General features: G+C 51.6%; 1 protein-coding gene across 1 annotated transcript in view; it reads right to left on the reverse strand.

The window, feature by feature from the left end:
• Positions 1 to 20,981, reverse strand: part of LRRC38 (leucine rich repeat containing 38) — a 33,426-nt gene extending 12,445 nt beyond the window's left edge. The window contains exon 1 of the mRNA XM_006074469.4: positions 20,158 to 20,981. Coding sequence (XP_006074531.2) covers positions 20,158 to 20,803 — 646 coding nt within the window. The 5' untranslated portion in view covers positions 20,804 to 20,981. The remainder of the gene's footprint in view (positions 1 to 20,157) is intronic.
• Positions 20,982 to 24,196: the final 3,215 nt, after the last annotated feature.

Genomic DNA, 24,196 nt, shown 5'->3' on the forward strand with positions numbered 1-24,196 from the left:
AGAACTCATCAACTGGTCTCTGCTTTCCAGACTCCCAGGGCTGCCCAATTCTCTCCCAAGTCTGCTTCCCAAGCCTTCTCTTCAGTTCTGTGAATTACCTGACTTCCTTGCACTTTCCTTGCTTACATTAGCCAGGGTTGGCTTTTGTTGTTTACACTCCAGAGGCCCAATTAACCAACAGATTATAGGAAAACTGAGTTCAAGGATGAGCCGGACACCTGTTACACTGTCACGAATCATCTCACTCTGCCCAGCTGTCCCACCAAACCACATGCTGTGGCTCCAGGCTTTTGGGGGAGCAGGGATGACTCTGTACAGCTCATCTCCTGGCCTAAGGAGACAACTCAGGGAACAGGCACAATTGATGGGAATCTGAGTTCCTACCTTCTGTCTCCTTCCTCCAACCCAGATCCACCTTCCACTGAAACAAGGTGGGCGCTGGCTCATCCAGGCTCAGGCAGAATGCAGCCCACTGCTCCTTCACTTCAGAACCACCTCCTCCTGCTCTGCCAGGCACGGTCCGAAGAGATGGGCCAGTCCTCATGCAGGGCGGTTTGGCTCCCTGCCTGCTGCCACCCCTCCAGGCCCTCTCCTCTGACTGATGACTTCTCCCCAGCAGCTGACACCTGAGCCGGAGAGGGTGAAGAGCTGCCACACTCCTGAAATAGATGGTGACACAGCGGAAGGCAGATTGAGATTAATCTCTCGCCCCTTTGCCAACAAACAGGCCTGCAGCCAGCCAGAGGCTCGCAAGGGGCCCCTCCCCTGATTTGGCCTCTCTTGGGACCTGGCTAATGCCAGGCTCTCCTACGTGCTTTTTGTCATTAAAAATATATTTTTGTCTTCCTAATTCCACTTATTATGCAAAGCCTGTGTAGCCACCAAAACAACAGAACTAAAAAGAAGGTGGATAAAAGAACCCTTAAATACATGTTTAATACATTGGCTTACACCTGTTTAGAATTTTTTTCTTCTCTGTGTTCAGTTCAGTTCAATCATTCAATCATGTCTGACTCTTTGCGACCCCATGGAATGCAGCACACCAGGCTTCCCTGTCCATCACCAACTCCCGGAGCTTGCTCAAACTCATGTTCATCGAGTTGGTGATGCCATCCAACCATCTCATCCTGTCATCCCCTTCTCCTCCTGCCTTCAATCTTTCCCAGCATCAGGATCTTTTCCAATTAGTTGGCTCTTTGCATTAGGTGCCCAAAGTACTGGAGCTTCAGCTTCAGCATCACTCCTTCCAATGAATATTCAGGACTGATTTCCTTTAGGATGGACTGGTTGAATCACCTTGCAGTCCAAGGGACTCTCAAGAGTCTTCTCCAACACCACAGTTCAAAAGCATCAATTCTTTGGCACTCAGCTTTCTTCACAGTCCAACTCTCACATCCATACATGATTACCAAAAAACCATAGCTTTAGCTAGACAGACGTTTGTCGACAAAGTAATGTCTCTGCTTTTTAATATGCTGTCTAGGTTTGTCACAGCTTTTCTTCCATGGAGCAAGCATCTTTTAATTCCATGGCTGCAGTCACCATATGCAGTGATTTTAGAGCCCAAGAAAATAAAATCTGTTACTGTTTCAATTGTTTCCCCATCTATTTCCCATACAGTAATGGACCAAGATGCCATGATCTTAATTTTTTGAATATTGAGTTTTAAGCCAGCTTTTTCACTCTCCTCTTTCAGTTTTATCAAAAAGCTCTTTAGTTCCTCTTTGCTTTCTGCAAAAAGGGTGGTGTCATCTGCATATCTGAGGTTATTGATATTTCTCCTGGCAATCTTGTTCCAAACTTTGCTTCATCCAGCCCAGCATTTCTCATGATGTACTCTCCTTTGTGCTTGGACGCTTTTTTTGGTGGGGTCCAACATTCTCCTGTCAATGGTTGTTCAGCAGCAAGTTGCAATTATGGAGTTCTCGCAAGAGAAGATGAGCTCACGTTCTTCTCTGTGTGCATGAACATAAATCCCCAGAGTAGATCCACATTCCACCACCCTGATAGATAAACATTCTGGGGACATCCTTCACTCCACCAACATAATCATCAAACATCACTTGAAATGGTTACATCCTTGGAATAAAAGCTATGACCAACCTAGACAGCATATTAAAAAGCAGAGACATCACCTTGCTGACAAAGGTCCATAGAGTCAAAGCTATGGCTTTTTCAGTCAGATATGGATGTGAGAGTTGGACCAGAAAGAGGGCTGAATGCTAAAAAATTGATCCTTTTGAACTGTGGTGCTGGAGAAGACTCCTGAGAGTCCCTTGGACAGCAAGGAGATCAAACCAATAAATCCTAAAGGAAATCCATCCTGAGTATTCATGGAAGGACTGATGCTGAAGCTGAAGCTTCAATACTTTGGCCACCTGACGTGAAGAATCAACTGATTGGAAAAGACCCTGATATGGGGAAAGATTGAAGGCAGGAGGAGAAGGTGAGGACAGAGGATGAGATGGGTGGATAGCACCACTGACTCAATGGACTGAGCAAACTCTGGGAGATAGTGCAGGACAGGGAAGCCTGGTGTGCTGAAGTCCATAGGGTCACAAAGAGGCAGATGCGACTTAGCAACTGAACAACTTGACTTATTTGCCCAATGCCAGAATGCTTCCAGTTTTTTTCCTTCCTGAAGCAAAGCTGCTATGAACACAATGTTGTTGCTGTTGTTTAGTCACTCAATTGTGTCTGACTCTTTGTGACCCCATGGACTGTAGCCTGCCAAGCTCCTCTGTCCATGGGATTTCCCAGGCAAGAACACTTGGAGTGGGTTGCCATTTCCTTTTCCAGTGAGCACCACGTATCAGTTCAGTTCAGTCGCTCGTCATGTCTGATTCTTTGTGATCCCATGGACTGCAGCACACCAGGCCTCCCTGTCCATCACCAACTCTCGGAGCTTACTCAAACTCATGTCCATCGAGTCGGTGATGCCATCCAGCCATCTCATCCTCTGTCGTCCCCTCTTCCTCCCACCTTCAATCTTTCCCAGCACCATGTATATACATCCTTAATTATTTCCACAAGACACATCCCTCCCCAAACTGCAGATTGTGTGAGAGTCCCTGAATTAATGCCAACGATGGATTTTGTCACCTTTTCATCTTTGCCAACCTGACAGGCCATAAAAGTGCACACTGGTAATTGAATTTGCATTTCTCTGATGACCAATAGAGCTAAATAAGCAATGTATGGTGTGCTCACCGGCCACTGGGAGTTGTTTTTCTGTAAAGTACCTGCCCAAGACCTATATGCTAAGACATTCACAGGTCCTACCCAGGATGAGAAGAACCTGTGACAAGGAGCAGTGGGGAGAGAGTCAGGCTGAACTCCTCCACCCAAGCCACTCTGGAGCAACAACTCCCAAGGAAGGAAGTCCCTGTCCCATACCCAGGAGGAAGGGCATTCTCCAGGACTGCCGGGTGTCGGTCCCGCTGCTCCTGGCCAGCGGTCACAACTGCTGTCACTGTCCTCTCCTGCTCATTGGAGAAAGAGGGCTGAGCCTGGGCCAGTCAAGCACCCTCGCTACCAGCCTCCTGGCACCCCAACCCAAAAGGCCAGGAAGCAGAAGCAGCTGTGGTTCTTTCACACGCATGGCCAGACTTTTGGCCTCCTGATTTCACAGCATCATAGAAGGTTAAACCCAAAGGCACCTTTGACCTCTAGTACCCCTCCCCAACCTCTCCCCTTTATTTTACAGCTGGGAGACCCAGAGAAGTTAGGCAACTTGCCTGAGGTCACACAGAGTCTGGATGGAACCCAGGTCTTCTGACTCCTCATTTAGTGCTCTTTTGGGACATCAGGTTCTTAGTTCACTACCAGCACCTGGAGTTGCATGTGCGTGGCCCCTGCTGCAGCTACTTTGTGCTACAAAGGAAGACTACAGGAGGGGGCATTGCAGATGGCAGGCAAGGCCTACTCTTTCTTCTGAGGAGTGGGCACTGGGGAACACCCAAGGTATGCAGGATCTTAGCTCCCTGACCAGGGATTGAACCTGCACCCCTGCATTGGACGTGAAGTCTTAACCACTGGGCCACCAGGGAAGTCCCATGAATTTCCTTCTTTGTGGTCCATTGTATGGATGGACCACATCCTGTTTATCCATTCGTCCATCAGTGGACACCTGTGTCACTCCCACCTTTCAGTCATTTGAATAATGCTGCTACAAACATGGGTACAAATATGGGGTAGGTTCTAGATGCAATGACCAGGGCTCCAAGAAGCTGTATGATTTGCCTGAAGTCATACAACTCATCTGTGTGGGTCTGGACTTAAGGGCAGGCCTGGCCGTCACCAAAGCCCATCTTCTTTCCATGACACCTCAGCAGACTCAGTCATGACTGGCCTTGCTCACATATGCATCACTGGTTGGACTTCACTTGCCTGTATCTCTCTGGAGTCACATGGTGGCCATCCCCATCTATGCAGCTTGGGACACCCACTCCAGGACATCTCCCCATGAGTGCTGGCACTTCCCTTTCAGGCTATAACATTCTTTCTATGCCCAAACGGCTCTGAAACAATTTACCAACATAGCAGCTCTGATTTTTCTAGGAAGTCGCGAACCAGACTTTTTTTTGTTGTTGTTAGATTTATGTTTCCTCTGACAGCAGAGGAAGGCTTTTCAGGTGGCTCAGATGGTAAAGCATCTGCCTGCAATGTGGGAGACCCGGGTTCGATCCCTGTGTCAGGAAGATCCCCTGGAGAAGGAAATGACAACCCACTCCATTACTCTTGCCTGGAAAATTCCATGGATGGAGGAGCCTGGTGGCTACAGTCCATTGGGTTACAAAGAGTCGGACACGACTGAGCAACTTCTCTTTCACTTTTCTCTGACAGCAGGGGCCACAGGGAACCCCGGGATCCAGCACCTGCAGTGAAAGCCATGTCTGTGGCTCAGGGTGAGCCTCTGGAACTGCACATTGTTATGGCAGTAACACAGGCCTTCATCTACATCTACTATTACTGATAATAGTAACAGTCAGCATTTATGAACAGCTTTCTGTTTGCCAGGCACTGTGCTAAGCTTGTGACAGGGGTTACTTGACCCACACGCTTTGACCCATATGACAGACTTGTGAATACTAGCTCAGGCGGTAAAGAAACCACCTGCAATGCAGAAGACTCCGGTTCGATTCCTGGGTCGGGAAGATCCCATAGAAAAGGGATAGGCTACCCACTTCAGAGTTCTTGAGCTTCCCTGGTGACTCAGACAGTAAAGAATCCGCCTGCAATGCATGAGTCCTGGGTTCAATCCCTGGGTTGGGAAGGTCCCCTGGAGGATAGCATAGCAACCCACTCCAGCATTCTTGCCTGGAGAATCCCCATGGACAGTGAAGCCTGGCGGACTACAGTCCATGGGGTCGCAAAGAGTCGGAGACAACTGAGTGACTAAGCACATATTTTACACATGAGAAAGCTGAAGCACAGAAAGGTTAAGCAATCTGCCCAGGCTCACACAGCTAGTAAATAAAGGATCAGGGTTCCAATTACAGTGGATCTAAATCCAAAACCCCCTCCCATGCCTGCCCTACAAGGTGAGGGAGTCACCCAGCCCAGGAGACAGGGGCTTTGGCACTTGTCTTGGTTTTTCACTAGTTTGCTGTGTGACTTTGGGCAAGTCACTCAGTGTGGCTGAGCCACAGTTTCCTATCTGAAAGAAAAGTAGACAAGATAACCCCATTATCTAAGCTTTTCTGAGTCTTCTGGAATGTTCACTCCAAGAGGTCAGAGCCCTTGTCAGGTGCACTATTATGTTCTTGAGACTGGGAGCTGAATTTGTCCTCACAGGTGTCTAGCTTGCTTTGGTTTCCATTAAGCTGTTCAAGTCATCATTGGTTTACACCCTCCAAGACCAGGTTCTGGATCAGGGAAGCTCACTGACTAATTTAGAGACTCTGGACCCAAGAGGATAAGTTTGTAACTAAGAGCCCTTGGTTTCTGATACGAGATTTGGGAAGCCACGTGATGGTTAGTGACAGAGCCCCTGGAGCCAGGCTCTCTGGAGCATAGAGCAGAAGGATGACAAATAGTCATAGGTGAGTAAAGGGAAGAAGCTGGTGGCATATACAGGAGGCATTCCTGCTGTGTCTGGAAGCTCGGATTATGTAAGCTTAGGGGAGAGCCCCAAAAGACCGGTATCCTGGTTCAAAGGGAGCTGAACATGAACTGACATGGTGTTGTTGTTTCTGCTGTTTAGTCACTAATTCATGTCCAATTCTTTGTAACCCCATAGACTGTAGCCCTGCCAGGCTCCTCTGTCCATGGGATTTTCCAGGCAAGAATATTGCAGTGGGTTGCCATTTCCTTCTCCAGGAGATCTTCCTGACCCAGGGATCGAACTCATGTTTCCTGCATTGGAAGGTGGATTCTTTACCACTAAGCCAGCTGAACTGGACATACATGATACATTTTAGAAACCAGTTCTGATAGTTGGCAAGTGATCTGGTTTCCTACAGTGACTGGCATGAACAGAGCCAGACCTGCAATAAGCAAGGGGTTAGGAGTTCTGACTTTCTCTCCAGCTGCACGACTTAAAAGCTTTGTCTATTTAGGTTCAGAAAGAAGCATGGGCGAGGAAGGGAAAGAAAGAAAGGTGGAGCAATTGCTCCAGGCTTCAAGACAGACACAGTCACTGGACTTCCAGCATGCTGGAGCTTTCTTCAAGACATGCTTCTCTAACCAGAGAACCAGGAGAAAATAAAAACAAACCTCAGAAAGCCAGATTCAGAGGACTGAAGCACCGTGGGCAGAAATCTCACCCATTCCTTAATGCTCCCTTTAGCACCACCGACAAGCGGTCATTTGGTCTCCGCTTGAATGCCTCTAAGGATGGCAACTTCACTCTCTACCCAGGCAGCCCATTTGCAGAGCCCTAACAGCTAGGTCTTCCTCCTTACAGTGCATCAAAATCAGTCTCCTTGTAGTTCGAAGCCACAGGTCCATCTTCTGAGGCCAAAACAAGTCTCCTACATTGCATGACAGCGCCTCAAACATCTGACAACAGGGATTATGTCCTTCCACATCTCTCCTTAGTTAAATATCCATTTTCCTATGTCAACATGGTCTTGCTGTCCAAATACAAAGAATATCTGGCATCTTTTAAGAGACAGGAAGCCCAGGTAACTGCTCAGAAGCTGTAATTTGATGAGGCCTGGGGTTCTGACCTTCCCACCAGGCCTCCTCCATCTGAGCATCCCCGTGTCTGAAATTCTATGCAGACTGTCTCCGTGGTAAGCAGAGGTCCCTTCCTTCTGCCTTTACTGTGTCTATTCCTGGTTAACTCACAAATCACTAACACGTTGATGCAAATCAGTTTACCAAACTAGTTCCTCTAAATAAGAGGGTGATCCTAGAGACTGCCTCCTCTCTGCTCTTCTCCCCTTTGCCTGGTGTTAGCACCCATCAATGAGCCATTCATTGATTCAACAAATACATACTGAAGGGAACTTTCCAGGTGATCCAGTGGTTATAACTCCACACTCCCAGTGCAGAGGGCACGAGTTCGATCCCTGGTCAGGGAACTAAGATCCCACGTGTCGCACAGCACAGTCAAAACAATAAAACACATATTGAGTACCTAATACAGGCCAGCCCTGGAGTAAAAACAGTGGAAAAAATAATTTATGACTACAATTTAGTGAGGGGAAACAGACAGACCACAAGTCAATCAGTAAGATGTATTATGCAGCAGGAGGTGACAGGTGTAATAAAGAAAAAGGAGAGTAGGGAGAGAAAGATAGCTGGAGGTGGCAGGTCTCAGAGCTCACTGGGGCTGGGAGGAAAGGCTCCATGAGCATTTGAGCAAGCAGCTAAAAGGAGCCAGGGGGAACGTCATGTGGACATCAGGACAAGGGCGGTCCAGGTGGAGGGAACAGCAAGGCTTTGAGACAGGAATATGCCTGTGATGTCTGGGAAACAACACAGGGTCTGGGTGCCTGGACCAGAGTGAATGAAAGGAGAGTAGTAGGAAATGAGGCCAGAAAGAAAGGAGGTCAGATTGCAGAGAGGGTGCGGAAGCCCTTGGAAGAAACTTGGCTTCTAATCTCAGCAACATGGGAGTTACTGGAGAGTTCTGAGCGGAGGAAAGACACAACTTGATATCTGTCTGGCAAGCAGGGAGGGGTCATTGTTCCAGATAAAGTCTCAGAAGAGCCTAAAGTAGGAGGTGAACTTGAGTAGGAGGTCTACTCTGACTTCCACTAATACATTCAAGTCACCTTTGATTCAGCCAAGTCAAGGTTCTGAGTTAGCAAGGCTCACTAAGTTTGGTTCTAAGCCTAAAGCAGGATCTGTGGACAACAGAGTGGGTTTGTGCCTAAGGGACCTGGTTCTGACATGAGATTTGAGAAGTCATGCAATGTTTAGTGACAAAGACCCCGGCTCATCTCTCCCTCTGTCACTTCTTGGCTGGTGACCTTGGCCAAATTAGGTTAACCCATCTGTGCCTTGACATTCTCACCTGTAAAATGGGTAAGTCTGGCGCTGACCCCTTTGGAAGACACTAGTAGGCTTAGAGCTATACTGTCCACTACAGTGGCCACCAGCCACATGTTGAGAAATTGACCGCAGCCAGTCTGGACTAAGATGTGCTGTAAGTATAAAACACACCAGATTTTAAAGACTTTGTATGAAATAAAGAATGGGAAAATAGCTCATGAATAACTGAGTTTTCTTTTGATTACAAATTGAAAATATAACATTTTGGATACGTTGGATTAAATAAAATACCACTCAATTATATTGGCAATGACCCTTATATTCATCATGATTTTTACATTCTATATTTTATTTAGCTTTGGCATCTTGGGGCCTTGCCACCTGGGGAAGGACTGTCCCTCCCAGTGCTGTCCAGTTCCTAAATCCTTGGCAATGAGCACACCCTTGATATGCAAAACTACCAACCCCAGTTGATATCCCACCCACCTCTTTTGATCAGATTCTTGCAATCCCAGACTCTTATCTTCCTGCCCTAAAACACTGCAGGGCCAGGTACTAGATTGCTAGGGATCACCCTTTTAATGAGAGCTTCCTGAAATTACTCAAACTAGCCAACCTTAAACCTGCCTCCTCTGCTTACCCCGCCTCACCCTTTCCTTCCTGCAAAAACCACAATAAAGACCCTCATCTGTTTTTCTTTTTACTTCATCTGCCTCCTGACCATCCCTGCTGCTTCCCCGTGTGGCCCTGCATGGCTTCCATTTCTCCTGTTTCTAGACATCTGTGAGTATAAAACTTCATCCTTAGAGACAGTCATTTCAGGGGTCTTTCATGGCAGTGCAGTGGTTAAGATTCTGTTCTTCCAATGCCGGGAGCACAGGCTCAATCCCTGGTTGGGGAAGTAAGATTCCACATGCTGCACAGACAAAATAAATAAATAGCACGTAATTCTGGTTTTAAGACTCAAAAAAAAAAAAAAATCTAAATAGCTTTCCATGAGTAATTTTAAGACTATCAGGCTCCTCCGTCCATGGGATTTTCCAGGCAAGAGTGCAGGAGTGGATTGCCATTTCCTTCTCCAGTATATAATATAACACATGGGAAAAAAACAAAGTAAAAAAAATAAAAGACAATCATATCCATGTCTGCACACCCCCATTTTTTCCTAAAGCCCTTTTACATTAGGATTTCCCTGATGTTCCCGACAAACCTCAGGGTTACAGATGAAGGAACCACATACCAGACAAGTCAGGTGACCTGCCCAGGTCAAGGATGTGGCAGCAGGTGTCCTGACCTTCAGCTCTAAGTCCTCAGGCCCTGAACAGGACCATGTGACATCTTCGTTTCTGATGCAGATAATCATTCATGATTCTCTGTGCTTAGTCGCTCAGTTGTGTCCAGCTCTTTGCAACCCCACAGACTGTAGCCCACCACACTCCTCTGTCCATGGGGATTCTCCAGGCAAGAATACTGGAGTGGGTTGCCACACCCTTCTCCAGGAGATCTTCCCAACCCAGGGATCGAACCCAGGACTCACTCACTGCAGGTGGACTCTTTACCATCTGAGCCACCAGGGAAGCTTATATTAAAAAGAGGTATCATCTCCTTACTGTTTGGTGAAAAAGCAATGCCATTCTTTCTAATAATGTGGTGGAGGAAGGAGAAGAGAAGAACATACTCTTGTACCTGCTGATTTGAAAGAGAGCTGCCAGGGTGGTAGGGCCAGTGTCAAGGGAGCCCGCCCAGGAGACCTTTGCTGGACGCTGGGGACGAGGGGCTGTCAGACCTTTTCATTCCATGACCTGGAGGAGGCTGGCTGGAGAGGGTGCAGAGCCAGCCAGAATCAGAGCTAGAAGAGGCCTTCCAGGTCATCCAGCCCCCAGGTCTGCAGCTGACAGAGGAACTCAGACACCACTATATTTTGGGGAGTCTAGTCAGCCCAGAGCTCCAAGTTCTTTCTAATGTGCCTATGGTTCTCCTTCTGCCCCACCTCCTCTGAGGACTCCCACCTACAGCCCCCAGGGGCATCTGGGGTCACTGTTCATTATCGAGAGCAACTGAGAAAGAGGACGTGACTCAGGTCGACTGCTGGCCAACAAAGAAGTAGGGACAGGGACCCAATTCCTAGATCTCTGGTTTGGGTTCATGTCTGAGAAGCTGCCCCTTAATCCTGAGTGGCCCACAGCTCTTTTGAGGTCCTGACTCCTGCCTCTGGCATTTATCCCCATGGCCAGCCTGAAGGATGAAGGAGACGAGGCACTGGGGGCTCTTTGTTGGGCACCTTCTGAAGCAGAGGGGACAGGCTGAGAGCCCCTGGGAGGACGTGCTGTGAACACACGACTAATGTCCGTCTGCATGGATTGTGGACATCTGGGATTTAACAGGCAATGCTTAAATCCAGAGGGATTTGTAAGCCTGTTTGTCCACATTTCTATGAATTGGATACGGAAGAAAACAACAGCTTCTATGTGAGGTGCTGGAGGAGGCTGTACTCTGAGCATCTTCATATGATGTCACTTGAATTCAAAGGCCAGATGCTATCACCTGCATTTGACAGAGGGGACACCAGGGCCCAGGATGAACTCACAGGAAGCCCGGCCAGAGTCATGCGTGCCTAGCTCCATGCCTAGTGGGTGGTCTGCCTAGCCCCCATCCCTAAGCTCCGCCCTCCAGAGCCTCCTCTCAGATCTGGAAATTGGAACCAGGACAGCACAGTCTCGCCTGGCCTCAGCTGGCCCCATGAATGGAGTAGCATATTATTTTGTCACATGGATGGAAAAAACTGAGAAAGCCTATCAATATATGAAGAGACGAATAAAAGACAATGTGCGCACAGGGGCCTCTACTCAATGTTTCGTGCCAGTCTGGATGGGAGGGGAGTTTGGGGGAGAATGAATACACATATATGTGTGGCTGAGTCTCCTTGCTGTCCACCTGAAATTATCACAACGTTGTTAACCGGCCACGTGTGCATGTGTGCTAAGTCACTTCAGTCGTGTCCAACTCTTTGAGACCCTATGGACTGTAGCCCACCAGGCTCTTCTGTCCTTAGGATTCTCCAGGCAAGAATACTGGAGTGCGTTGCCATGCCCTCCCCCAGAGGATCTTCCCAACCCAGGGATCAAACCTGCATCTCCTGCAACTCCTGCATTGCAGGCAGATTCTTTACCTCTGAGCCACCAGGGAAGGCCTTAATCGGCTACACACCACTATAAAATAAAAAGTTAAAGAGAGATGGTGTGAGAAGCAGAGAGTGAAAGAGGGAGGTGCTGTGTTCCCTGCAGCCTCCTAGGTCTCACCTGCGAGCTCCCTGGGCCTGACGGTTTAGGACTTTGGGCTCCTGGCGACACCCACATCTTTACAAGACACCTTTCTGTTTGCTTATGCCAGACGAAGCAAGTTTCTGATTCAGCAGGGTAAACAGATCTGTGGTCTCGGTGTCCTGAACCCTCTCCCCCAGCCACTCAGCCTGCACCTCGCCAGGGCAGAGGCTCACCGACTCCCGGGACGAAGGCGGCCCTGCTGTCTTGCCAGCACTGCCCTCACAGGTGGGGTAGGTGCAGCTGGCCCCCTCCCTCCTTCACAGCGACCACCTGAGGGTTTGAGCAAGATCTGCTAATGGAGCCCAGAGAACCCCTACTCCAGGCCTCTGCCCCTGCTGAAAGGTGATCTGGGTGTCTCTGGCTGACCACAGGCGGGCAGGGGTTACTTGGTGGGGGTAAAAGCCAAGGGCAGTGATGTTGGCCTGTCCCCTGATGGCCCTTGTGACAGAGGCCCCAGGAGTGTGCATTCATCCACTCACACATGCCTGCGGCCCCTCAGAGCCCCTTCCATGCTGGGCACGGCCCAGTTACTGGGGACACTGCAGGGAACGTGTGGCTCTGGAGCTCATGCTTCTAGAGCAACAAGACTTGTGACCAAGATAATGTGGCCTCTACGAGCGCAATGCCACAGACACAACAAGGAGGTACGACAACAATGAGAGGGGTGGGGATGGTACTGCTTGGGTGGGGTGGTCAGGGAAGACCACTCTGAGAAGGGGACATCTCCTGGGGACCTTATGATGAGGGAGACACAGCCATGGGAAGGTGGGACCACCTCAGCAGGAGAGAAAGCCATAATCTAGGAGGTCCTGGTTGGTTACCAGCACCTGCTGTATTCCCAGGACAGAAGAAGGCTGGTGTGGCTGGCCTGTGGATGGACCCTCTCAGGACACAGGAGGGAGCTGGTTTGTTCCAAGTGCAATGCAAGCCCTCAGAAGGTTTCCAAACATGTCATTCAGTGCACCAACTGCTGGGGGTTCAAGGAGAAAAAGACACACTTTTTGCCCTCAAAACCGGCCAGACCTGCAAATTGGCAGGTCGAGCGGTGACCATAGAGGTAATACAGGATCCAATCAGGTTGCACAGGCCAGCCTCCCAATGCAGCCTCGAGGCCCAGAGGGTTGGAGGCTGGAAGGTTAAGTAGGAACCAGAAAGGTAGAGAAGTAGAGATGAGGATGGGAAGGTGGGGGGTGGGGGTGGGGGGAGAATTGGGGAAGTGGCTGGCACAGCTTGGGCGAAGACCTGAGGGCAGGAGCCCAGGACAGTCCCAGGACTAGAGTCACACACTCTGCTGTGATCTTACAGTGACGGTGTTCAGGATACGATTTGACTCAAGTAACCACAAATACGCCCGATTCAGGTCTTCATGACAACCAGCCTACATGGAGGTCCTTCTTGGCCACCATCACACCGCCAGCCCGGGAGTGACAAGGCCGGCCCACACCTCCTTCTCAGCTACATCGGGGACCACAGGATTCTGGGACGGTGGGCAATGGACAGCCACTTGGCTGAAAGGCCTAAATCTTCCAGGATCTGAGACAGCTGGCAGCTGGTCAGCTTCAGGTAACTGTGCCACTGCCCTCTCCAGAGCAAACTGCCAACTGCTCCCCCAGGGCTGTCCAAGCCAGGCGGAGAGGCAGGTCCTCTGACCCACTGGCCCAGCAATGAGGTCGCCCTTTGAGTTAATTGGTAGAGCACCCCGACTTCCCAGGTGGCTCAGAGGTAAAGAATCAGCCTGTGATGCAGGAAGCACAAGGTCAATCCCTGGGGCGGGAAGATTCCCCGGGGAAGGAATGGCAACCCACTCCAGTATTCTTGCCTGGAAAATCCCATGGACAGAGGAGCCTGGTGGGCTACAGTCCATGGGCTCACAAAGAGTCGAACACGACTTAGTAACTAAACAGCAACAGCAGCAGGATGAAGGTGTTGTTTCCAGAAAGATCCAGCATTTGGGACAGAGTAGCAGGACCGGGTGGGGCGCTCCAGCAAGAAAAGAGACAAGCGGTTGTCTTGGGTCACGTCTGCAGCCGACTCTCCCCGGGACTCCAGAGCGCGGTGCCCATAAAAGCTGACACCCCACCAGGACACTGGGGATGCTGAAAAGTGACACTGAGGACCCAACTGTAATTAAGAGACAAGTTACACAAGGCACACAGCGCCTGTGGCACCAGGACACGCACAGACCTGTCGACAGCGGGAGGCAGGCCACTTGAAAGAGCGAGTGAGACCTCCATCTGCCTCTGCCAGGAACGTGCTTCTCTTAGGTGTGTAAGTACAAGGAAAATGTGCGCTCTGGGCGTGTCTGCTAAGTCGCTTCAGTCGCGTCCAACTCTTTGCCACCCCATGGGCTGTAGCCCTCCAGGCTCCTCTGTCCATGGGATTCTCCAGAGTGGGTTGCCGTGCCCTCCTCCAGGGGATCTTCCCAACCCAGGGATCGAACCTGCATCTCTCATGTCTCCTGCATTGGCAGGCGTGTTCTTTACCACTAGCGTCACTTGGGAAGCCCCAGTAAGATGTGTGTATGTGTGCTTAGTCTCTCAGTCATGTCCGACTCATTGTGACCCCATAGACAGTAGCCCAGCAGGCTCCTCTGTCCATGGGACTTCCCAGGTAAGATTATTGAAGTGGGTTGCTTTTCCTACTCCAGGGGATCTTCCCAACTCAGGGATCAAACCTGCATCTCCTGTGTCTCCTGCATTGGCATACAGATTCTTTACCACTGAGCCACGATTCCTCATACCCAGTGGCCTTTCCTGCCCAAGGCTCCAGGAGCAAGGCTGGGTCACATGGGATGAACTGTGAGCCCAGAACCCCAGGCTTCCTAGGTGCTCTTATCCCCTCTCTACCGCACAGAGACTGCGGCCCCCGGATTCTAGCAGTGAGGTCTCTGGAGGGGCCTGATCTCCCCAGGCCTCAGCTTCCTAACTTTAAGACACAGACCAGCTTACCTTCCAGTGAAACCATAGAATTTTAGAGTTGGAAGGAACCTTAAAATTCTCCCACTCACATGCCTTTGTTTATAAAAGAAATATCTGAGGCACAGAGAGACAGGAAAGTCCTACAACGTCACACAGCATTTCCACAGCTGCCGCACAAAGCCTGGCCCCTCCAGCAGCGGTTTTCAAGCTTAGAGAGTGTGCACTGCAAGCCCCTTTCAGGGAATGTTGTTGTTTAGTCACTAAGTCGTGTCCAGTTCTTCTGCAACCCCATGTACTGTAGCCTGCCAAGCTTCTCTGTCCATGGGGATTATCCAGGCAAGAATACTGGAGTGGGTTGCCATTTCCTTCTCCAGGGGATCTTCCTGACCCTGTGATCAAACCCAGTTCTCCCACACTGCAGGGTGATTCTTTACCACTGAGCCACCTGGGAAGCCCTCCAGGAGGTGGTAGCACCTAAAATGCAGATGCCCAGGCCTCATCCACCAGGCCAACATTCAGTGGGTCTGGGGGCCCAGGAATCTGCATGTCAAACAAACTCCCCAGGGATCAGCACACAGAGGCTCCTCACCACCTGTGTGTTTTCATTTCCGACCACCTGGTTGGGCTGCTGTGAATGGAAGACAACGGGAGGGACTCATCTTCCAAGAAGGGTGCTGTCCTGCCACTTCCCTGTCTCCCAGACCCTCCCCTTCTCTCCCTCTCTACCCTACTGTCACCTGAGCGAGTTCCCATGTCTGTATCTTCCAGGTCTGGAGCTCCTTTGAGTCTGCAGGTGGACTCAAAGAAGGATGGTCACTGTTCCCTTGAGGGCACAGTGTCCTACCTGGCCCAGAAGCTACCGGCTCCTGGGAGAACCACCAGAGCAGAAGCGGACTCTGGGGCTGGAAGGGCAGCCAGCTGTCCCCCAGGGGAGTCAGGGACGGTAGAACAGAGCAGGGGCTATTCCCACCCTCCTGTTCTAGGCCATCACAAAGAATTAGGAGTGGAGTCAGACACCCCTGAGTGCATGCTCATCTCAGCCACTAACAACATGAACTTGTGCAAACCACTTCTTTTCTTTGTACCTCACACCCAGTGGCCAGTTGTGGGTAAAGGTAACTTGCCAGGCATGGGTATTTTTATTAAAAAAGACAGCCCTGGTAAACCACAAACTGCCACCAGAAGGTAGTGAAAGTGAAAGTTGCTCAGCCGTGTCTGTCTCTTTGCCACCCCACGGACTATACAGTCCATGGGATTCTCCAGGCCAGAATACTGGAGTGGGTAGCCGCTCCCTTCTCCAGGGGATCTTCCCAACCCAGGGATCAAACCCAGGTCTCCCTCATTGCAGGTGGATTCTTTACCAGCTGAGCCACAAGGGAAGCCCAAGAATACTGGAGCGGGTAGCCTATCCCTTCTCCAGAGGATCTTCCCAACCCAGGAATCGAACCGGGGTCTCCTGCACTGCTGGTGGATTCTTCACCAGCTGAGCTATCAGGGAAGCCACTTGATAAAACACAGGATGGCCAGTGATGTGAATTTCAAAAACAACAAATAATTCTATGTGTGCGAATATCCCAAACGTTGCACAGGACATACTTATACTAAAATGTTATGCATTTGTTTACCTGAAATTCAGAGTGAATTAACATCCTGGGATTTTGTTTGTTTTCTTGCTTGGGGTTTGTTTGCTTGCTTGTTGTTGCCAAGTTGGCCGGTGAGCCTTCCTTGATCCAGCCCCGGCAGGCCGGCTCCCCCAGACCCCTCTGCCCCCGAAAGCAGAGCCCTACAGGAGTCTGCACAGAGGGGACCGGCCAACCCCGTGGTGTTCCACCAGTGACCAAGCGCTCCATCCGCGCAGAGGCTCACCTGGCAGGCATCATGTTTTTGTGCTGTCAGAGCTCGTCAAGGTCACTGGTTCAGCCTGGTTTGCTTTTCTGGAGGAGGAAGGGGCAGAGGAGGTGATGGCAAGGGCTTTGTTGGGAGGGTGGCAGGTCTCTGCTCTTTCCTCTGAATTCTCCTACTTTGGCCCTGCCTAGAAAGCCCTAGAGCCTGTGCCCCAAGGCGCCTAGTTTCCTTGGCAGGAAGTGGATGGCCTCCAACTTCCAGGAGGCCAGGAGCCAAGAGGTCCTGATGCACCCCCTTCATCTGTATTTAACTTTCTGTATGACCTTGGGCAAGTCACTCCCATCAGCTCTCCAGGCCTTCTGGACAAAACAGGGTAATAACAGCATTAATGCTTATTGGTAGTTCCCGTGTATCAGGCACTGTTCTAAGTACATTGTAGATCCATGGTTCCCAATCTTTTTGACACCAGGGACCGGTTTCATGGAAGACAATTTATCCACAGACCAGAGGGCAGGGGAGGGGATGGTTTGGGGATGATTCAAGTGCATTTACATTTATTGTGCGCTTTTTCTATTATTATGACATCAGTTCCACCTCAGATCATCAGGCATTAGATCCCGGAGGCTGGGGACCCTGTTATAGAGGCTACCCTTCTAATCCTCCCCACAGCCCTGTGAGGTGGGTACTAGCATGATTCACATTTTACAGGAGAGGAAACTGGAAGGCAAAAGCGCACACAACTAGGGAGAGACAGCGTCTGAACCAAGCAGGTCTGGGCTGGAGCCTGCGCTCTCAGCCCCTCGCCAGACGCCTCTGTGAAATATGAGAGGCCCGAATGCATGAGGAGAAGGGAAAGGAGTGATTAATGCCTGCCCATCACCTACTCCTTGCTAAAATCACTGTGCCCTTGACAGAGAGGACCTCACACAACCCTCGCCGCAAATCTGCTATCGGATTCTGTTCTTCAGCCTGAAGTTAGAGCAGGGAAACGGAGGCACAGAGAGGTCTGGGACTTGCCTAGGGTCACAATCTGAGTCTACATCAGAACCCAGCTCTCTGGCCTCAAGGCCTAGACTAGGTGCTCCACGCTCACCCACCCCACCCCACCCACTGCCCCGCTCTGGTTCACAGAGCTTAAGACCCTGCTGTGGCCACAGGCCACAGGCAGTGAGGTCACAGATGTTCTCGGTACTTCACCCCATGAGACGCCGGGAGCCCCCAAGCTGACCTCCTGCTGCCTCCATCTTCCCTCCCTGAATGAGACCAACCCTCTACCAGTGCCTGGGCACTCTTCCTTGCTCTGGACCTGTCCATCCTTAACCCCCATGTCTCCATCTGGTGGCTCTTTGCTTTCCTATATTATGGACAAGAGGAAGAATGTTTGCTATTCTTACGTGCTCATGGGTGCTCAGATGCCTCGTCGTGTCTGACTCTGTGCAACCCCATGGACTTCAGCCCTCCAGGCTCCTCTGTCCATGGAATTTTCCAGGCAAGAATACTAGAGGGGGTTGCCATTTCCTACTCCAGGGGATCTTCCCTACCCAGGGATCAAACCCACCTCTCCCATGTAGCCTGCATTGGCAAGCAGATTCTCTACCTCTGAGCCACCTGGAAAGCCCTTTCTATTTTTACTGCTCATTCATTTACCCACATTAAATGACTCTGATACTGACAATCACCAGTCAGACATACTGGTCAGCATTCCTGTGTCCCAATTTCACACAGAAGAAAGAGGAGGGAGGCTCAAACAACTTAAGTGACCTGCCCAGAGTCACTCAGTTTTTAAGCCAGAACTCCAGTCTATGCCTTCCAAATCCAGGGCTCTATAGAGACCTCAGAGGTCAATTAAAGTACTTTAGAAACAAAAAAACTGAGACCCAGACATGACACATGTCCTGGTCAAGGTCACAGCCATCCATGGCAGAACTGAGACTGAAATTCACAGCTCCTGACCCATAACACCAAGTCCTCATGTGAATAACAGTGGGAACCAATTATACTCCCTCAACTGACAATGGGGGTTCATGATGCCAACACCACCGAGAAGCAAAGGCAGAAGCTATCAAAACCAGGGTGAACCCCCATTCCACAATGAGGTCTGCACCTGGACCTTCCTGTCTCCGGGACAGTCTTCCGGGGGGGGAGGGTCTGGGGAGCCAGACAGCAAATGAAGGCAAAGTGTAAAGCTGGGGGACTCTGCAGCCTGCACGTCAGGTCTTTTTAGAACTTGCTGGTGTGGGAGAGCCAGCCTGGGCTGAAAGTGTCAGCTCAGGAGAGAAATGATTGCCTGGGATGTGTGTTTAGTGACAGTTCAGGATGAATAAGTGAGCACAAGAATTCAGGACATAGATGAGCAGCATCCTTGAATTCTCAATAAATGGAAATACATATATATATATATATATATATATATTTCTCAAAGATAAATCCACATCAATGTCACCTTTTTTACTGTGGGTCTTACAGCTCTGCTTCCTATTCTGCCAAGCCCCCAGGGGCAAGGTAGGAGGCGGAGTCTGGCTCTGAGGGCTCGCTGCTGGGACCACACTCACATGCTCACCAGTGGAAGCCTGGAATCCACTGAAGGTAAGGACAGTCCACCTGCTCAGGGCTCATCCTTATGGATGCTGGGGTCCCCTCTTTTCAGTTCTGCCTTTGCCTCCTTCCTCCTGGCCTTCACAGGGCCCCTTACCTACTGTGCCCTTATGTTCCTGTCTGCCAGCTGGGCACGTATGTCTATGTCACCAACAGAAAAAGTGCACCAGGCAAGCAAAAGGTGTCCCAGCCCAGATTTTTGTTCAGCAATTTCACATCTGGACTGAAAAGCTACTGCAAATCTTTACTGCATCACTGGCTCTTTGCAGGCTGCTCTTATTCCTCACCAGGAATATTCCTTACCCCTTTTAGACAGAAGAGCAAATTGGCAGCTGAGAAATCAAAACCAGCTCAGGCTCCAGAAGCTATTAGAGAGCTCTTAGAACTGGTGCACTCTCTCTCCATGTTCAGGGTACTGAGAACAGTGCTGAGTCGCTGCTGACACAGTAGGGAGTCTTTCACTTAGGAGGAGCCCAGAAATAAGGCACATCCATCATTGATATTGTTGTTGTTTGGTCCTGTCCAACTCTTTTGCGACCCCACGGACTCCTCTGTTCATGGGATTTCCCTGAAAAGAATACTGGAGTGGGTTGCCATTTTCTTCTCCAGGGGATCTTTCCCACCCAGAGATCAAACTCGGATTCTTTACCACTGAGCCACCTAGAAATCTCTACATCCACCAGTGCTAGGAGCCCAAGCCCCATGAGACGATCTGGGAAACCCAGGTTCCAAACATTGTTGGAGGTAAACAAAGGGAAAAGCATAGCAACAAGGCCCAGAAATTCCGGAGAATTCCAAATGTGTCCCTCCCCACTCTCCTTCCCTAGGAGAGTCCCAGGAAAAGTTCAGGCTGGGAACGTGCGAGGATTACACCTGGAGCAGCTCTCATTCAGGGCAGTGGCCATGAGCAACCAGGTCTCTGCCCCAAAGGGCTGCCCCGAGGCTATCCGGCTGTCGCAGCCTCTCCCTGCGCTGTCCCTCCGTTCCCGCCCCCGCTCCCCCCCCCCCCCCACTCCCCCGCACAGACTCACCTTTGGGCAGCTTGGACACGTTCTCCTGGATCCAGGAGAAGAGGTGGGCGAAGTCGCAGTCGCAGAGCCAGGGGTTCCCGTCGAGGCGCAGGGTGCGCAGCGCAGGGAGCGCGGTTAGGGCGGCCACGTTGAGGCTGCGCAGGTTGTTGTCGTTGAGCTCCAGCACCTGCAGCGACTCCAGGGTCTCGAAGGCGGCCTCGTGCACACCAGCCAGGTTGTTGTTGGCCAGGCTTAGCTTGACCAGCCGCCCGGCCGAGCGGAAGGCGCCGGCGCCCAGCTGGGTCAGGTTGTTGTAGCTGAGGTCGAGGAAGGCGAGCTTGGCCGAGCCGCTGAACGTACCCTCCTCCAGCGAGCGCAGCGAGTTGTTCCTGAAGTCCAGGTAGACCAGGTCGCCGTAGAAGATGAAGAAATCCTCGGGGATGTGCTGGATGCGGTTACCAGCCACCAGCAGTTTGCGCACGTCCAGGGGGAAGGGATCAGGCACGCTGGGCAGTCCGCGGTCGCGGCAGTCCACGGTGTGCGGGTCGGTGCAGGCGCAGCCCGCGGGGCACGCGTGTCCGGGCTGGAGCAGCAGCAGGAAGCTAAAGAGCCCCAGCGCCCCGGCGGCGGCGCCGGTGGGGGCGCGGGGGGCGGCGCGGGGGCGCATGGCCTGGGCCCTCGCGAACGGCGGCGACGCGGACGCGACTCGGGTTGAGCCCTGGCGCGGGGCGGCTCGCGGGACCCTGGAGGCCGGGCGCCGGGAGGGCGTGCGCCCGGGACGCGGGGGCGATGGAGCGCAGCGCGGACCTTCCCCGGGAGCCCGAGCGGCCGGGGCGGAGGTAGGGGAACGGGGGACCAGGGAGGGAGGGGCGACGGACTCGCGAAGGATTTACCCGAACAGGAAATTAACCAGCTGGAAAATCCCGGAGGAGAGGCGGGAGCGGTAAGGGTAGCGGAGTGGCCGTCGCCAAACGCGGCCCCGCCCGGGCAGCTTCTTTCCGTCACCGGGCGTTAAGACCTGTCGCGCAGACTTGGCGCGGGACACTCGACGACCAAGTTCAATTCCCACGAGCCCCCAACCCCAGTGGATTTCTGAGGGCGTGTCGGGGGCGTACCCCCCTGCCCCCCGCCCGCCAGATGCCAAAGCGCGCTCCCCGCGGGCCACCCCTGCTGCAAACGGGAGCACGACCTGGGTCCCTCTGGCTCTGCGCCCGGTGCAATTCTGGCAGGCTCTCGGTGGGGGGGGGGGGGGGGGTGCCGGGCCCGGGTCTGCCGAGCCGGCATTGGGCGGGGCTCCAGCGGGCTCCAGGGAGCTTCAAGGTGGCTGACCTTCCTACCTCGTTTCCTCCGGCACTTAACCCCTCTCACGGAGGCTGGCGGGGTCAACCGAGGCGGGCGCTGCCAGGGCTCCCGCTGTGGCCCGAAGGAAAGCCAGGACCAGTCAGCAGTTTCCACGCTGGCCCGAGTGTGTAGGGGACCTGGCAGCCACCAGGCGCGGATCCTCTGCTGGTGTAACCAAGGCCTAACCGAGAGGCCACCTGGCCTGGGCTCAGAGTCCCGGGTTTCCAGTTGTGTGGCCCCGGTACCTGTGCTTCCTCCTCTCTGGACTCCGTGCACCCCGTCTGTCAAATGGGAGACAGTAATATGTATGACTCCAGCTTGCGGGGAGGAAGACAGAGTCAAGAGAAAGAGTTTAAGGAAGAGCTCTTCCCTGCTAATTTCTACCTTCTCCCCAGCAAAACCCCAGCTTTGGTCCCCAAGGTAGGTGGTCAGAGAGGACAGCAAGTAGTATGTGAGTTTAGCCCTCGTCACTTCACCCACCCCTCAAATCAAACTCCCTTCCCTCTCCAGCCCCATTTTAGAAACTTTTCTAAGGAGAAGTCCTCACAGAGCCACCAAGAGATGGTTCTGCTGTTGGCTATTTTGGTCCAAATGTCCTGTAATTGATAAGCTCCCACTGGACCAAAATAACCTAGCAACAGCTGTTGGGCAGCAGGCCCCCAATACCCTGCCCTGGGCCCTGGCCCCTGGCCCCAAGCAGATTGGTGGAGGCTTGAATTCTGAAGCCGCAAAGCTAAGCCCTCGGCCTTTTTCCAAAGGTATGTGAGGCCTGATGCTTTCCGATGGATCAAAACCCTGAGCCTCTGGGACTGAGCCAAGGGCTCAACAGAGAATGAGTGTTTGCAGGATCCCTGGAAGAGAAGGGGTACAGAGCCCTGGGGGAAGCTTTGAGGGACTTGGGGTCCTGTTTACACCCCCAGCCTCCATGCCAGACCTCCTGAGTTTCCTGTCTGTCCCCACTGTCTTGGGGTCTCTTGTCTTTGTCGTCCCCAGCTGCAAGAGCTCAGCCCCCACTCTGGTCTCTGGCTGCGTTAATGATGCATTATTGCAGTGTCAAAGCAAAGGCCAGTTACAGAACAAACAGGTCCCCCCATTGCAACAATCCAGGAGCACTCTGGAAGCATCTGCTACACCCTCCACTCCTCGAACCTCAAGCTCAGCTCTGATTCCTCACTCCGGTATAGAGGGGAACCTATTTCTTACTGGTTTGAGCCCCTAACATCACTGCTACAGGGCACCTGCATTTGACTGGGCTGCCATTTTGCATGCATGCACCCATGTGCCTGTGTGTCTGAGTGTGTATCAACCTTCCCTGCCAGTTGATCTGGTTGGCTGGAGCCCTGGCCTGAGTGTCAAGCTCCTGGACTTGGTCCTGGCCCCACTACTGGCTATAGAACTTTCCACAGGCTGCTTGATCTCTCTGGGGAAGTACTACCCAGCCTGGGATGCCTGAAGATCAACTCTGCAGAATTTCAAAAACTCTGGTGAGAATTGAGGTTTTATCTATGAGGAGGTCACCCAGAGCAAATGCCACAGTTCTTGGCAATGAAGTCAGTGATAGCCCTAGTTCTTTTGCACTGAGCAGAAACTGGTGACTTTGATTAATGGAAACAGATGAATTTCTACCTAATAAATGCAGAGCCTTTAGCAAGGACCTGCAAAACGGGGATGTGCGGTGGTAAGATAATGAAAGGGTCCTCGGTAAGGAGAATGCTGAGAAATGACACTCTTGGCCTTGACTGCCTCCTCTTGAAACTAGAGAGAAAATACCTTCCCTCTCCCCTTTCACAGCTGATGTGAAGGCCACGTGGGGAAATATTGGTTTGGAACGTGAGCTGGAAAGTGTTTGGAGAGACAGTGCATATAAAAATGGCCATAAGTCTTGCTGTGGCAGGAACGCCTTGCTTCGTGCTTTGAGTGTCCCCCAAGGTGCCTTGAATTTAAATCAAAAGCCATTTTTCATGAATAACAGCAGGAACAGACATGACTAGGGTTTGTGGGGTGCGGGGAGCCCCTCTCCATATTCCAGGACTCTCATTCCTTGGGAAAATGCAAGGTTTGCCACCTCTGATGTTCCCCCAGCAAGGAAAACATAGCTGTGACCTCAGCAAGGTCACACCGTGAGTCGATGATAGCTGCTGGAAATAGAACACAGGCAACCGACTCCCCAGCTCCCTCCCCTTGAAGGGGGCCTCTTACAACCCCAGAAAAACACACTGCAAGTGATGTGGACAGACCTTCAGGGACTCGGTTTGTCAACTCCCTTTCTATATTTATGCCCCGAGTCAACACACTTTGTGATTCCTGATCAAGAGGTTCAAAACAGGGGGACAAATACCCAAGGTATCATGTTTTCAAAACCTGATGTCACACGTTCCCCAAGTCACCAAGCAGAAACCCTGGCTCCTCTTCTGAGCTCCCCAAGCTACAGAGCACTTCCTATAAGTGGCTCTGACTCCCCCTGAAATTGGGCCTTGGAAGCTATGTAAGTGGGCTTTCCTGGTGGCTCAGGCAGTAAAGAATCTGCCCGCAATGCAGGAGACCTAGGTTCAGTCCCTGAGTTGGGAAGATACTGTGGAGAAGGGAATGGCAACCCACTCCAATATTCTTGCCTGGAGAATTCCATGGACAGAGGAGCCTGGCAAGCTACAGTTCATGGGGTCACAAAAGAGTCAGACACTACTGAGCAACTATAATGTGGGTGGGGTCCCCAGGAAAT

The sequence above is a fragment of the Bubalus bubalis genome, chromosome 5, assembly GCF_019923935.1.
Source record: "Bubalus bubalis isolate 160015118507 breed Murrah chromosome 5, NDDB_SH_1, whole genome shotgun sequence".
NCBI classification, from domain to species: Eukaryota; Metazoa; Chordata; class Mammalia; order Artiodactyla; family Bovidae; genus Bubalus; species Bubalus bubalis.